At 36.7% G+C, this 14,626-nt stretch overlaps 1 protein-coding gene across 3 annotated transcripts in view; it reads right to left on the bottom strand.

The window, feature by feature from the left end:
• PRMT9 (protein arginine methyltransferase 9) overlaps window positions 1–14,626 on the bottom strand; it is a 28,482-nt gene that overhangs the window by 11,090 nt on the left and 2,766 nt on the right. For all 3 annotated transcript variants that reach the window (XM_019534446.1, XM_019534447.1, XM_019534448.1), the window contains 7 exons: window positions 14,025–14,235; window positions 12,613–12,761; window positions 11,554–11,790; window positions 10,645–10,812; window positions 8,449–8,551; window positions 6,231–6,337; window positions 27–219 (listed from right to left, as the gene is read on the bottom strand). In XM_019534446.1, coding sequence (XP_019389991.1) covers window positions 27–219; window positions 6,231–6,337; window positions 8,449–8,551; window positions 10,645–10,812; window positions 11,554–11,790; window positions 12,613–12,761; window positions 14,025–14,210 — 1,143 coding nt within the window. In that variant the 5' untranslated portion in view covers window positions 14,211–14,235. The remainder of the gene's footprint in view (window positions 1–26; window positions 220–6,230; window positions 6,338–8,448; window positions 8,552–10,644; window positions 10,813–11,553; window positions 11,791–12,612; window positions 12,762–14,024; window positions 14,236–14,626) is intronic.

Below are 14,626 nucleotides of genomic sequence, written 5' to 3' on the forward strand. Positions count from 1 at the left end.
TGCAAGGCCAAGAAACAGTTTTTTACCTGGAGATTGTTGAAATCCACTGTCATGACTTGAAAGGGTTCTGTCAGAGGCATGTAACCCCCAGGAATTCTACTGAGCTTTTCTGTGGTGTAAGGTTCAAGAGTCTCCTCTGAGTTTACCGAAGCATGTGTTGGACTACAGAATTCCACTGTGTCTGCCAAACGCACACTGGCAACTTCTTGTATTCCCACTCTAGGGGAGGCAAGAGATGGGGGGGAAGAAAAACCACACAAACATACCTAAATTTGACAAAATCAAAACCTATTCACAGTCCTTTCTTTTACCTGTCAAAGCATTTCATGCACAATACAATAATTAAGTGTGCACTGATTGTATTTGTTCCTGTCATGTTAAAAAAAAAATCTAGAATGTACATCTCTTTGGGGAGTTAAGAAAACAAAGAGTTAATGGTTAGTTAAGGAGTACGATACGATATCTAAGGGCTCCAACACCCTCAAATATTGTTCACTGGGACTCATACTTACTGTTCACAAGCAGCTGGGCAAAAGAAATGTGTGCATTAAAAGAATAGAAATGATATGTTTTTCCCCCTCCTTATCTGCTTTGGGAGAAGGATGATGGCACATTTTAGAACAGACTAACAAATATGTTGTAATAATTCAGGGAGATGCACAGGAGAGAAAATGCATGCCAAATAGATGCTTCATAGCATCTTCAAGATGGTGATGATGTAAAGCAGTCCAGAAAAAAGCAATTTTTCCCAAATAAAATTGGCAATCAAGATGAGAAAGTTTGTTTTTAGGGTAGAATAGGCCTCCCATATTCAGAACAGTTTCCCTTCACAAAGACCATGGAATAGTCCCGTTATCTTGTAGGAAAAGGACTTAATAAGGGTGGCTTTAAAGAAAAGATGATGACATCTTTAATGCATTTAATTTTTATGCTTGTAAGTTTAAGGATTCTGAGCCATAGTCTATATTCCTAATTTCAAGAATTACAAGAAATAAGAAATTTATATTAGGAAAAAGAAGGTCTTACATAAGCTGGAGCTCTCGATTATTCTGAGAAAAATGTACGCTTGTACAGAATTCATTTCTTCCAATTTAAGGCACAGCTAACATGACACACTCAGAGGTTCAAGTGACAGCCCATCTAAATTCCTAAAACTGTTCTTAAATTCCTAAAAAGGTTCTAGAATTACAAGAGCCCTCATAAAAGCTAAACTTTCAGTAGTCAGGTCATATGGTATATCACTTCAGATACAGTTCTCTCCTGATCTGTGAAATTTCTGATGGCAGAAATAAAGGAATTATCTTTTGTTATAGTATCAATTTTTTTAAACAGCAAATGCATCTTGATGAAGAAAAACAGCAAAACAAATCAACCTATGTCTTTGTAGCAGTCTGCTGGCAATATTTAAAAATATGCTGCATTATGTTTATTGCATAATATAAGTGATATTTTTAAAATGCATTCTAACTGTTGCATGCAATCAATATTTAACAGATACCAAAATGTTCCCTATAATGGGGCCTATAAACAGCCTTTTCTTCCATAATCTGTATCAAAATATTTTTAGACATACTCACCTCAAATATTTTTAGTAAAGATAATTAAGAATTGGTATAAATTTATAGGAGCTATGGCATATTTGGAGATACACAGAGCAATGACACATTTTCCTTCCTGTTAACTTCATAAATGAAGATGAGATAGCTTTCTAGAAGATACGTTGTAGCTCAAAACAAAGTTATTAGCTTGATGCAGAAGTTAATGGGGGAGGCTCTTTGGAATGCACTGTGGAAGAAGTCAGGCTATATAGCTGCAATGATCCCTTCCATCTTTACTGAATCACTACATAAGTGCCATATTAAAGCACCTGTCCTTAAGCCTGAAGGTCTGAAAATCAGGCCTAGAAGTCCAAAACTTAAAATTCTACAGTGAATTCAGTTTGATAAAATGCCTAGTTACAGTTCAACAAGGCCCCGATAGATGTTATTTTATAAAAGTTAAGAACCTAAGAATTGCCATTTACTGGGTCAGACCGCAGGTCCATCTTGCTCAGTATCCTGTGTTATACAATGGCAGAGAATAGATGCTGAAAGGCAGAGTGAACTGGGTATCACCAAGGTTTTTTCCACTGTCCCATCTCTCACCTGCAATTGCCAAGCATTTAAGGTCTAGGAAATTAATTCAATGGCTGTACCCCTAACTCTCATGCTCAGCAGCTACTGATGCTCCTTTCCTCCAAGAATTTGTCCGATCCCTTTTTCAAATCTGGCTAAAGTGTCAGCTTCCACAACATCTTCTGGCAGAGTTCCACATTTTAAATTACATATGGTGTGAAACAGAACTTATTTTTGTTAGTTTTTAAAACATTACTTTTGCAGTTTCACTCTGTGACCCCTAGTACTTATATAGTGAGACACAATAAATAAATCCTTATTTCCATCAAGGAACAGGTCAAGTTCATAGGGCAAGATGTACCTAGATGGTAAAAAGTGCCCTGGGAACTTGTTATGCCAACAACTCCTAGCAAGAGGAGCTGGAGAGCTGATGGCAGGGGCTGTCAGCCCTTCTGGGTAAAGAAACTGCTCCCCTAACCCTTATACCGAGTAAAGAAGACCCATTAGAACAACTGGGGGCAAGAGAAGCAGGACTCAAACACATGTTTGTGTGTTTTTCTGCTCTCCCTATTCTGCCTTCACCTTTAGCTTTCCAAATAAATTCCCTTCCTCTTACTCATGCTGATTATGTTTACACTTTGCTTCTTACAGGGAATAAGTGTTAATGTCTCCTAAAGACACAGCTTTGAAAGCAGGTTGGGGAAAGGGAGGACAGTCAGTGAGTCTTGACATTTCCTGCTATGACACCCTGGGGCAGCGTTGTTCAACATGAGTTAAAGAGGACAAGAAGGAGGGCAATCAACCCAGGAAGCTGGAAGACCCAGTCAAAACACAATCACCCTGTGTATTACATGCCACATATTCAAATTAAAGTCTGATAGGTGTCATGCACAAAAATGTTCTACATTTTTCAAGTAACATCATGGTAGTTGGTTTGCCATTTTTATTGTGCAATAATTAATTTACATGTATAGTATGTAAGTTCAGTGTGCAATTAACCAGTTAATTGCACAATAAGTATAAGGTGTCAGGGGCCCAAGTGTAGCAATTTGTGCCACTGACCTGTAAAACATTTTTCATGAGTCATGTTATACCAAACAAGGAAAGCTGTTTAACTTATAAATGCAACAGGATGTGCAGCATAAGCCTGTACCTTACAAGTTTTGGGGAACTCTTGTTCTTTTATGTTGAGCCTTTCCTTTAAGCCTTTTTCACATGATAGTTCATTACTTTGTTTGTTCTTCTAACAGAGAATATAGACAGTTTTCAGACCTGCTTTTAAGGGAATACACTGTAGCAAATATTTCAGATAAAGTGAAAAGGGCATGTAAAAATGCAACAAAAATATGACAATAAAAATGCTACTATGGCAGAAGAATAGAGGATTGCAAACTACACAGCTATTTTTTTTAAAAAGGTGTTTATATTTGGAAACTGTGGTCCAGCAAGCTCAATCTGAGTATCAGGTTGACAGCATAAAAGTAATACAATTCAAAATACCTAAATAAAGGGGTAAAACCCCCCGAAACCAAAACCTGCCTAACTTACACCATCAAAGTAGTGATTATAGGTGATATCAATTATCTGACCTCCATTAACAAAATCCTTCACAAGAAATTAAGAAAACTAAGCAGTTATGGGAGGAAAGATAAGAATTCTGTAACGGGTTAAATCAGCTAAAAAGGCCAAGACAGAAAGAAAGATAGAAAGACAAAGAATAAGCTTTCTACGTGACAAATGGTTTTGCAGTAGGATATGGGGATTTTGGTTTTTGGTACGTGAAAAAGAATGTAAACTATAAGGCTGCAAGATGTGCAGATTAATTTTGATAACTGTGGGTCATCAAGACTATAAAGGGGACTTCAGAAGACAGCAAGGTGATAAAATTCAGTCCTGATAAACAGTAGGTAAGACATCTCAGATTAAAATAAGTTTGAACTCTTATACAATGATTAGTCTCTAAAATCATTGTAAACAGCTAGGCAAAGGAAAGCACAACAAAAAATTGCTTAGCATTGCTGCATATTTAGCAAAACAAAATGTTTAAAAGAATATAAAGCTTAGAACACTGCATTCAGTTCCAGTTATCTTGCTCAGAAATATATACACCCACGATGGATTCAAAGATAATGGAAATGACAAGACATGGAAAATTCTGCATGAAGGGAGACTGAAAAAGTAGTATTCCTTAGAAAACAGACATTATAGAGTTAAACAAAATGAGGAAAGTCAGAGAAGCCAAGTAAGATTTTCTTTTTAAGATCAAAGGGATATTCAGTGAATATTCTGTGAAACTGTAAGGAAGCAAATTAAAAAGCACTGAACATTTCTTCTTATACTACATTATTAACCTAGAGATCATTGAGGTCGAGCTCTCAGCAGGGTTATAAAAAAGCTAGCCATATACATTTCCAAGGGATCATCCAAAATTATATTATCCTACCTAGATTTTGTAAGGTTTAGAAACCTTGCTTTAAGATATGAGTGATTAACAGACTAAGGGGAAACATCTTTTCAAGGCAAGCTTTTCCATAAATATCTGTTACTAAAACTCTCTAGTAAAGTACTGAGCAATGTCAGGGACCTCTAGCGTTAGAAAGACCACAGAACTGATCTGACAGGTCTGCAAGATATTCCTTAATAATATCTAAGGTGCTATAATTTAGTTTAATGCAAGGATAACAAACTTCAAAAGGTAAAATCATTTGAGAAAGGAATTATGTTTGGGATCAAACTGTGTACTATTTGGGGATGAGGATGCTGAGAAGATGCATTAACATGCAGATTATAGCAAATCCCCATCTTCATTCTCTGGAAATGCTCTCTGCTGTGAGGTGTGAAGCTAACTGAAAAGGAAAAATGAGGGCAAATACCACACATTAATGCAAGAGTCTCATAATTAATCCAGAAACAGAGAGGTATTACTTCCATTCAGGTGTGGATTCAGAGGGAAATGCACTAGTGCAGTAGCATCCCCTTTTGATTCCTGATCTACCCAGAGTTTACAACCAACTGCCTAGCAGTGACAGCACCATTTGTATTCAGGCAGTAGTGAGGAAATCAACTGGCTAATTATAATCTACCCGATTCCCGCTAAACTCTTCACTCCACAGGTGTTAATGACCCTGTCTTGTTTAATTGTATTGATGCTCCACTAATCAAGCTATCCCTTTTTTCTGCTGTCTGTTTGCTGCTTCTGGTAAGGTAGCTCCTATTTCACAGCCCTGCAGATTGTTTTCAACTCATTTCAATAAATATATTTTTTGCTTCAACCTTACACTGAATAATACAGTCCTAGACCCCTAGCATATTAGTGAAATCTCTAGTTTAATTTTTAACTGTAGAAAAATGTGCTTTTTTATGTGGTCACGCACCTCACCATCTACAGCCCCCTTTTCACAATTCTAGATCTACCTATGCTTCCATTATGCTGCAAAAGGCATGCACTTCATTGCAAGTGATTAGCAAAAAAGTTTAATGCATCTCTGATCTATGGATGCTTTAGTATAGTCTTATTTTAGAGGACTGACCCCTAGAGGGCAGAATGCATGAACAAAATGCATTGAATGCATTAAATGCATGCATTAAATGCATGAACAAAGGTAGAAAAACACAGAATATTTCAAAACACACTCACATTTTGAACACTTTCCAAATGTCTTATATGCCATGTTCTTTATGGATGAAAAATAGTATACTATAAAGCCATAATAAATTTCTGTGTCCTGACATTATTAATTCCTCAGTATTTTCAGATTTAAATAAAAAGACTGTCTCATTAGAGACTCCATTCCAGAATATGTGGATGGAATGCCTAGCATGAATTTCTTCTGATGAAAAGTCTAACATACAGGAAAACATACATCCAAGTTGCAGTCCCTAAATTAATCTAGCCATTCTGAGTATACATCTAGAAGCTAATCAGTAGCAGGTAAGTTATTAAAATACAAGCAAATTCTGTTCATACTTTACACAGTGCTTGCCTGTGTAACTGTAAGCTGAAACAGTTAAGAGAATGGGGGGGGAAGAGCCCTCTCCCCTCGTAAAAAAAAAAAAAAATCAACTTCATTTTAAAAATCTCAAAGATTATACTCTGATAGGTTTAGTTTAATATACCTGTGGTGTCTGCGTATTTCTTTGCATTCCACTGCCATCCCAAATACAGTAGCACCTGCAGGAATAACTCGGCCGTAGTCTTCAAAACGAACATCATTACATTTGGGCTGTAAAAGTGTAAATAAAATTATTGCCTCATTGTACAGTAATATATTTCTTTCCAAGTGTACTGCTGAGCCCAAATGTGGCATTCCTGTGTGTAATTCATTCCGATAGTTCAGGGATAAAAGTACTTTCAATAGCTAATGTTTTCTTGTGTTTATAATTCCAGTTAGTAGGGCTGATGCACTTTCAAAATGAAAGATCTACCTTCCTTCCTTTAAAAATATCCAACTGTGCACCATATTATTAAGGGAGGAAAACTTCTAGTATTATTGTTCTTTTCCCAAATTTTTATTTCCTCCACAGTACTCCAAAAGCCCCTCTGATCCTAGGGCATCAAGTGCTGCATTTCTCTATTTTTTTTTCCTGGAAATTAATGAGTTCCCTCACTTGGAAGTGCCATGCATGTTCTCTAAATCTCAACCAAGAAAATATCCCATTTTCAGGTTTAGCCTTAATTAGTAAATACTTTTGCCACAAAATGAATCATCAATGAATGATGGTTTGGCAGCTGGCTCCCTCCCATACTGCCCAATATTGTTCACCTATTTTTATTATTCATACTTCCCAGTATTTATTTGGATAGCTTCACTTTTTTGTTTTGTTTTACCACTTATCTTTCAAAACTAGCGTTCTTTTTGTACTTATTTCATGTCTCTCTTTAAAATGTGTCTCCGTGTTTACCCTGTCCTTACATTTTAGGTCATCTACTTACAGTTAGTTTGTATCATCTTTGCTCTGCTCAGTGCAATCTTTTCATTATATTGCAACATAAATAAGCTAATGAACAATACACAAACTCAATGAATCGGGGACATGGCAAAAATAGAAGGAATCCAGAAAAAATGCAAACCAAGTGGTTATGTTTTAGTACATCTAAAACTAGCCTGCCACACACTTGTAGATAAAGTTTATGTTTAAACAAGAGTTTCATCTTCCTCTTCATTACTATGTCTTGTTATTTTATACTCTGTATTTTAGCTCATCTCAGAAGGATACATGTGAGCTCACCACACAAAATGAGTAGATCCTCAATTATTCTTACTTTAGACGGTAGAAGCCAGTTTTGGCCTAGTATAGTAGAAAAACCTGGATGAGTGTTTAAATGGGATCTTTTCTTTTTGCTTCAAATGGGAAAATGGAAAAGAATCAGACCACCAGAAATAAGAATTTTCAGAGTCTGCAACTTGTTTCATAAAAAGAAAAATGTTTGTCAGCAACTAGCATTACAAAGTTAGGAATTGTAAGTGGGAAGTTGCATTAATGTAGTGGAAAGGCAAGGTAAATGTATAAATATTGCAAAAGTTACTTCTTAGCTTTTCAAGTAAGGGAGGGCATACTAAATTGTAACATTTGTTCTCTGGTGCCATAAACAGAACTACCTGCATTGTAGTTTTACTGTTTCTATTAATTACAAATGATGTGATTTTGATCTCAGTTACACTATTTAGCCCTTCCCTTCTAAGTTACACTTTCAATTCCAGCCTAGTTGAGTACTGACTTCCTGGCAGCTGTTTAGTGTCTTAAAATGAAATACATTAATTTAATGTTAGTGGACAGGTGTTCACAACACAAATATGTCACCACCATTTGCCCAGCAGAGGTGCTGCTAAAGGCCAAGTAGTGAATAGCCATAAACACTAATCCCCCAAATTTCTCCAGGAAAAGTAGCCTTGAGAAAGTTTAAAAGGAATACATGATTAACAAGGTCTTGTGTGTGCCTGCCTATTCTGAACTTCATTCTACTAGGCCAGGGGTTGGCAACCTTCACCCTGTGGGCTGGATCCAGTCCATGGATATGGGGGTTTGGCAGCTGGCTCCCTCCCAGTGCTGCCACAGAAAGAAGTGGCAGTAGCGACTGGGTCCCAACATCTACCTGCTTCTGACCCAAACAAGGTCAGTCCAGCCTGCAGCCTTAAAAGGTTGTCAACTGCTGTACTAAAACAAATCTCATGTTCTTCACCAGGATTAAACTGGTGAAAATTTAAAAAAATATATACAAAAACGTTACTTGTTTAAATATTCTGCTTTTCCCAATACTTAGGATAAAGATGTCTTGTATACGGTCATAAATAGGGATGTCATTTAGATATATATACACACACACACCACCTACCTTTGGCTGTAAAAGCAAATGCTCCCAAGCATGTATCAAACTCTCCACAATCCCTTCTCCAAATAATCCAGCATCTACAGTCTCTGTGACAACCAGGGAAACTCTATGAAAATTGGTATTAAGAGAAGTAGAATATAGTTATGTATAATTCATTTTGCTATGTCATCCCCTCTTTTAAGTGCAAAACTAAAATACGAGTCCATGGTACAACTTTAAATCAACAGTCATTGTTTACTGAGGTAATACAGAATGAATAGAAAACATGCATACAGCAGACGAACATATTTTAAGTTACTGCTGTAAGTTATTCAAGCCATAGAAGGGTTTTTAGATACTGAGCAAGTTCACTATAAATCCCAGTCAATATATAGTGCAGAAGGTATAGTGATAACCTTTAATAGATTTTCTGACTACTTAAATCTTATGCTCCCCAGAAGCAGCCCATCTGAAAGTAAGAAAAGGGCTCTTAATTAAATGTACCAAAAATTAAAATACTGAATCAAAATAATTTGCCTTCAGGGACGCTGAGTTAGCTTACTCGCTCAATCAACAGATTTTTTTTAAAAATGCATTACATACTCATTTGGTTATAGCTATATTATTAGCCAATCCACATCCACTTTGCTAAGTCTACTGGTGAACAAGATAAATAAAACAAACATGTCAAAAACAGATGCCTTGTTGGAGGAAAAAAGATATTTTTAACTATACAAGCAAACTTTAAGTCTGGAAAAAAACATGATTAAGTTAGCTATACTACAAATCTCATAAACTGAAAAAAGTGCTGATGACCTCTCTTGAAAACTGCCCCAAACGTGAATTTACTGTAGGTGAAATCATCATTTCTACAACTAGTTTGAGGTACTTTGCAACAGAATAGTGTAGGACAGAACAGAAAGTTAAGTTTTAGTAATATTTCCAAGCCAACTCTCTCTGAATGGTGAAGTTAAAACATCCTGTGGACGGCTATCTACAAGAAATGTAAAATAATGTAAAATAATTTATTGAGCCTCTATGCCACAAAGCACAAAATATATGTCTTTTGGATTTTTGGTTGTAGCTGTGTTGGTCTAAGGACACAGGCAGGCAAGTTTTTTTGGGCAGATGTGGTATCTTTTATTAGACCAACTGAGTAGTTGGAAAAAAGTTCTTAACAAGCTTTTAGGTGCAGTCACCGTTTGTCAGACATAGGAAGTCTCTGCTGTTCTGAGACTCCAAGGAATGAGAGAAGCTAAAAGTGTACTAGGATGTCAGTGAATATATAAACAGGTAAAGATAAGCAAGACAAAAGGAAAAGAAGGGAAGGGAGGGGAAAGAGAACAGGGGGAAAAAAAGTCAGAGGGAGACAGAGATAAAATATAAAGGTGACAAAGAGGCAGGCTGTGAAAAAGGTAATGGAGATCAGAAGAGCAGGAATGGGAGAAATTAGAAGTGACAGGATGTCAGTGAAAATGTAAAAGGGTAGGAGTACAAAAACAAAACAGTAAAGCAGGGGAGGGCAGGGGAAGAAAACAGGGGACAAAAAAGGCCAAAGGGAAAAACACTACAGAGGTAATGATACAAGGTAAAAAAGAGGCTAGCAATTGAAAGGAAATGCTAGGGAACCAGGAAGAAAAAGGGAAGAGAAGTGGAGGAGGAGAGGAGAGAAAAGGTGAGGTGGGGGAAAGGAATGTAAGAGGTCAGGTCAGGCAGGTACCATGTGAATCAGATGTCAGGCAGTTTGTAATGTGTCATAAATCCAATGTCTATATTAAGTCCACGACACTATATGTCTAGCATTGTTGCTAGAGTGGATGCAGAGAGTTCCCTTGACTTGCTAGTCCCAGCATGTGTAAGAGCTGCTGCCAAAAAAGAACAGAAAAGAAAGACAACAGCATCTGAGAACCCCAAACCAAATTTCTCGAAATGTTTTTCCTTTTCCCCCTTTTTTCAGACTTGTCTTTGTCAAATAAGTTTATTTCTAATTAACAGCATTATCCAATAAATTGTTACAAGTGAAAGAAGGTTACTTTAAATGATCTGAAAAATATTATTAACTATATAGTTAAAATACTATGACAGAAATAATTAATTTGATGGGTACCATCTTAACAAAATTATTTTTAGCCTGTATTTATTATACTGTACACTTCCCCTCCCCATCCCCTTTTTTAAAAACTTAAATTAAAAATCATCAGAATAAAATGTTTAAGTTACCTTTCAGGTATATGCTTTGGAATTTCTACATCAAGTGACTTCATATGCATAAGTTTAATCTCTCCTTCCATATTATTTGCTGCTATGACATCAGAAGCAAGTTCATACATAGTCTTTGATAACTCACAAGCATAAACATGAAGAGCTCCAGCCTTTTTGGCAAACATGCTGAAAAATGACAATCATCCAAGACATCAATTCATTCTTGTTATTATTATTATTTTAGTTTAAATTAAATCACTCTCAAATTTTTTAAAGTATCTTTTCATCCTGTTCATATTTTTATGAAACGCAATAGAAATCCAGATATCAGCTCTACTTTGAATCATATCAGGCATTTCCCCTAATATACAATGTATTACCTGCAGTAAAGTTTCTCTAAACCTATTGTAATATAATATATTACCATAAGAATATTGTATAATGGCAGAGTCATTCCCTACTATATTTTAGCTTAGACCCAAAGACTGCAGGGTAGCATGCTAATAACACACTTGAGTTACTTAGAGCTTACAACATGATCTAGTTACTTAGCTAATTAACTCTCTAAGTAACTAGAGCTGTTTTGCCCTGTATAAATGTGTACTTAAGCAGGAGTGACCTTATTGTTTAAAAACAGCACCAATTCACTAGCTTGCATTGCAGTTCTTACCACTGAAAGCATTATGGCTTTATATCAGCATGAGACTACCAAATGTACTGCCAATGATTCATTCCAAGTAACTTATTCCACAATACAAATGACTCTTACTGGTGTCTATACACCTTAAGCTTTGCTTTAATTTTACATGGAAGTCAATTTTTTACTTTTGCAATAACTAATTTAAAATAAGTCAAGCTAGTTAAATATTAGCAAAAAAAACCAGTTCTCAGTGTAAGATTTATATTAAATGTTAATTTGTGCCAAACCTCAGTATTCCTGTTCCTGCTCCTATATCTAGAACAGATTTGCATCCAGAGTGGACCATCTTCTCTATTGCTTTCTGGTAAGTCAGATTCCTCTTGATATCATTCAGCATGATGAAGTGCCAACGTTCAACCAGCCAGTTTGCAACACGATAAAAATTTTCCTTTGCATCAGCAAAGTCAGGATTTAGCTTCACTGCTTTATGAAAATATCCAGCTGCTTCATCTCTAAAGCCCATTCTAGCAGTAAAAATGACAAATAAATAGGGATCATGTATCACACTGCTAAATATCTACAACTCAAAAATGTTAGGAAAAAGTCATATTTCACCATTACTGAACAATTCAATTATGAGCGATTATTTTGACATCATTGTATTCAATTTGGAAACCACTTCGTTTTGCTTAAACTGCTTTGGCTTCAAAAAACTGAGCAATGGATACAAGCATGCTTTATTCTGATGCTCACAACTTTTCAGGTAAAGGTTCCAAAGCAAGCTCCTATCTTTAGAGGTTTGAAAGTAAGTGCTTTCTGTCACTGCAAGACATTTTCAGACAGAAATCCCTTTATTAAAGGATTTCTATACAAACACTCTTTTCAAAAGAAAGCCAAGTTACTGGCTTACTAAAATTGAGTGATAAATCACTATTCCAAAGTCCCTGGTTTTCTACATGCTAAAAATGAAGTTAAATTTCCAAACCAAAATAAAAACTCCTCAAAGAAAATATGATTAGCTTACTAAGAGAGAGATATGGTTCTATGACCAGTTTTTAAAATAAAAGAATACACAATACACATTCAGTATATGTTATATTATATACATATACCGCTATTGTTCACTGATTCTAGTGACTATTTCATGCTTGGCTTTGGCACCGTAAAGCAACTGCTAGAACTAACTATTATACGTATTAATGGAACTGAGATTCAGTATTACTTAATGGACTCAGTAAAATGCTGAAGGGACACACTGGACTGGTTTCTAAATGTTCATTGTTAAATGATATCAAACAGCATACCATGAAATAAAATAAAATGACTGAATACACATTTCTACCTACCTGAAGAGATGTTCCCCCATGCTGTTACATATTACTTCGTCATTAGGAAACAATTCTAGGGCCTGCTCATAGCAGTTAAACAGGTCTTGAACTCTTGCAAGAGAATCTAGCTCTTCTGCCCACTTGAAAAGGGTATACTGAAATGTTTCCTGAGAAGAAACACAAATCACTAAAGCAGTGATGCATACTTAAAAAGAGAATTAAAGACTCTAGAAACAAAGGAGATAACCATGAAATCAGGCCTATGATGTAAATGGACAACTGCATACAAATTTTTAAAAAATGTTCCCAAAAAAAGAGAAGTTTTTCCTGGTCCTCACCAGCGGACCATGAGGTATGTGGTTTTGTGGTCCTTAAACCTTAAACCACACAAAGTACAACACTGCAGAAACATACTGAAAGCTTATAAATATGTACTGCACTATGCAGAGTACAAACAAGGGCCAGCAGAGCCTCATTTTGGGGTCTACTGAACACAAGGAGGAAACCGGACAATTTCCCAGGCAGATCCTGGGGCCAGCTACCATTTTCACAGACTGAATGCAGCAGGGGGGAGGGTCCCCCCACCTTGCCTCTGATTGGCCAAGGGGCCCCAGCAGTCCCATCCTTCCCCACCGATTTCCCGTGGTCCTAAACCATGGCTTAATTACCCTGATTAAGCCCAGGGAAGCCATTAATCCATGCATTATTAAGTGTGGATTAATGGCTGCTCTGGGCTTAATCAGGGTAATTAAGCCACAGTTTGAGGCCATTCCCAAGAGGTAGGCTCCTTGCCAAAAATTACCAGCAAGCAGAGAAAAGGGCGGGAAGCCCTACAGTCTTGGAGCATGGGGTGAAGGGCAGGCTGCTGGCAGCAGGAGGCACAGAGACTGCAGATGGCTGCATTGAGGTGCTGTAGCCAGGAGGCTGCACCAGGGTCCATAGAGTCTGAACTGGCTGCATGTGCACAATGAACTGGCCTGAGACCATAGGACAGCTGTCTGCAGCCTCTGTGCCTCCTGCTACTAGTTTTCTCTGCTTGCTCATAATTTTATTTCTTTTCCTCAGCAACCCTGCCAAAAACATGGAGCCCACTGCTTTTCATGGAGTTTGCCTGATTTTGTGTTTCCACAAAAATTGTGTAATCACAAATTTGGTAGGTCCCTACTCATTTCAATTCACTAACAACTTTTAAAAGGAAGATAAAAAAAAGGTAAGTCCTAAATCAATAATCTCTCTTCTCAGCCATGTAAAACATTATTAAAAGTGTTGATGGACAACACTGCCCTTTTATTTCTTAGCTTTCTTCCATTATGCAAAATAAATTAAAACCATATGATCGCAGTAAAACCTGTTCATTAAAAGCATCTTTAAGAATGAAAAATAATACAAACTAAGATTGTTTCTTAAATTATTTTAAATAGTTCATTTACCTTGACATCATTTTTTAGTTCAGGAGCAAGATTCAGTACCAGGAGATAATGAGCATAAGCAGTTCCAAAATCCTGGTCTTCCAGACAATGCTGAGCACTCTGTAAAGATCTAGAAACCAGCTCTCGTCTGCTGGCTTCCCGGCCACTTCTGAGGCCTCGATGTGATCTGGCTCTAGAATTGAGCATTTTGATCCTAGTGAAATGTGAAGCTCTTAAGAAAGAAAACAAAAAAAAAATTACTGTTATTTTACAGTGAGAAGTCCGTGTATAGAAGTGACAGGTCAAACTATTCTACATTTCTAGCATGTACTGGCAAGGCATCCAAACCTGCAAAAACTTGCAGACATGCTTAGCTTTGAGCTCTGTGAATAGTCCATCGACTGTAATGACCTCTTGTAGCCCATATAGCTAATGGCACATGAAAAATCTTCAAAGGCATAATTCAAAGGTTCATATGTAACCATACATATATGGTTTATTTGTTTACCCCAGCTCAGAAAAGCACATAGCTCACCTCTAAAATAATCAACTGGTAATTAGGAGTGCACTGATAGAGAATTTTTGAGCCAATACCAGTGGGAGATTTTTAATGAGCTGATAGC

This window comes from Crocodylus porosus, unplaced genomic scaffold (genome assembly GCF_001723895.1).
Source record: "Crocodylus porosus isolate Cpor-Errol unplaced genomic scaffold, CroPor_comp1, whole genome shotgun sequence".
NCBI lineage: Eukaryota > Metazoa > Chordata > Crocodylia > Crocodylidae > Crocodylus > Crocodylus porosus.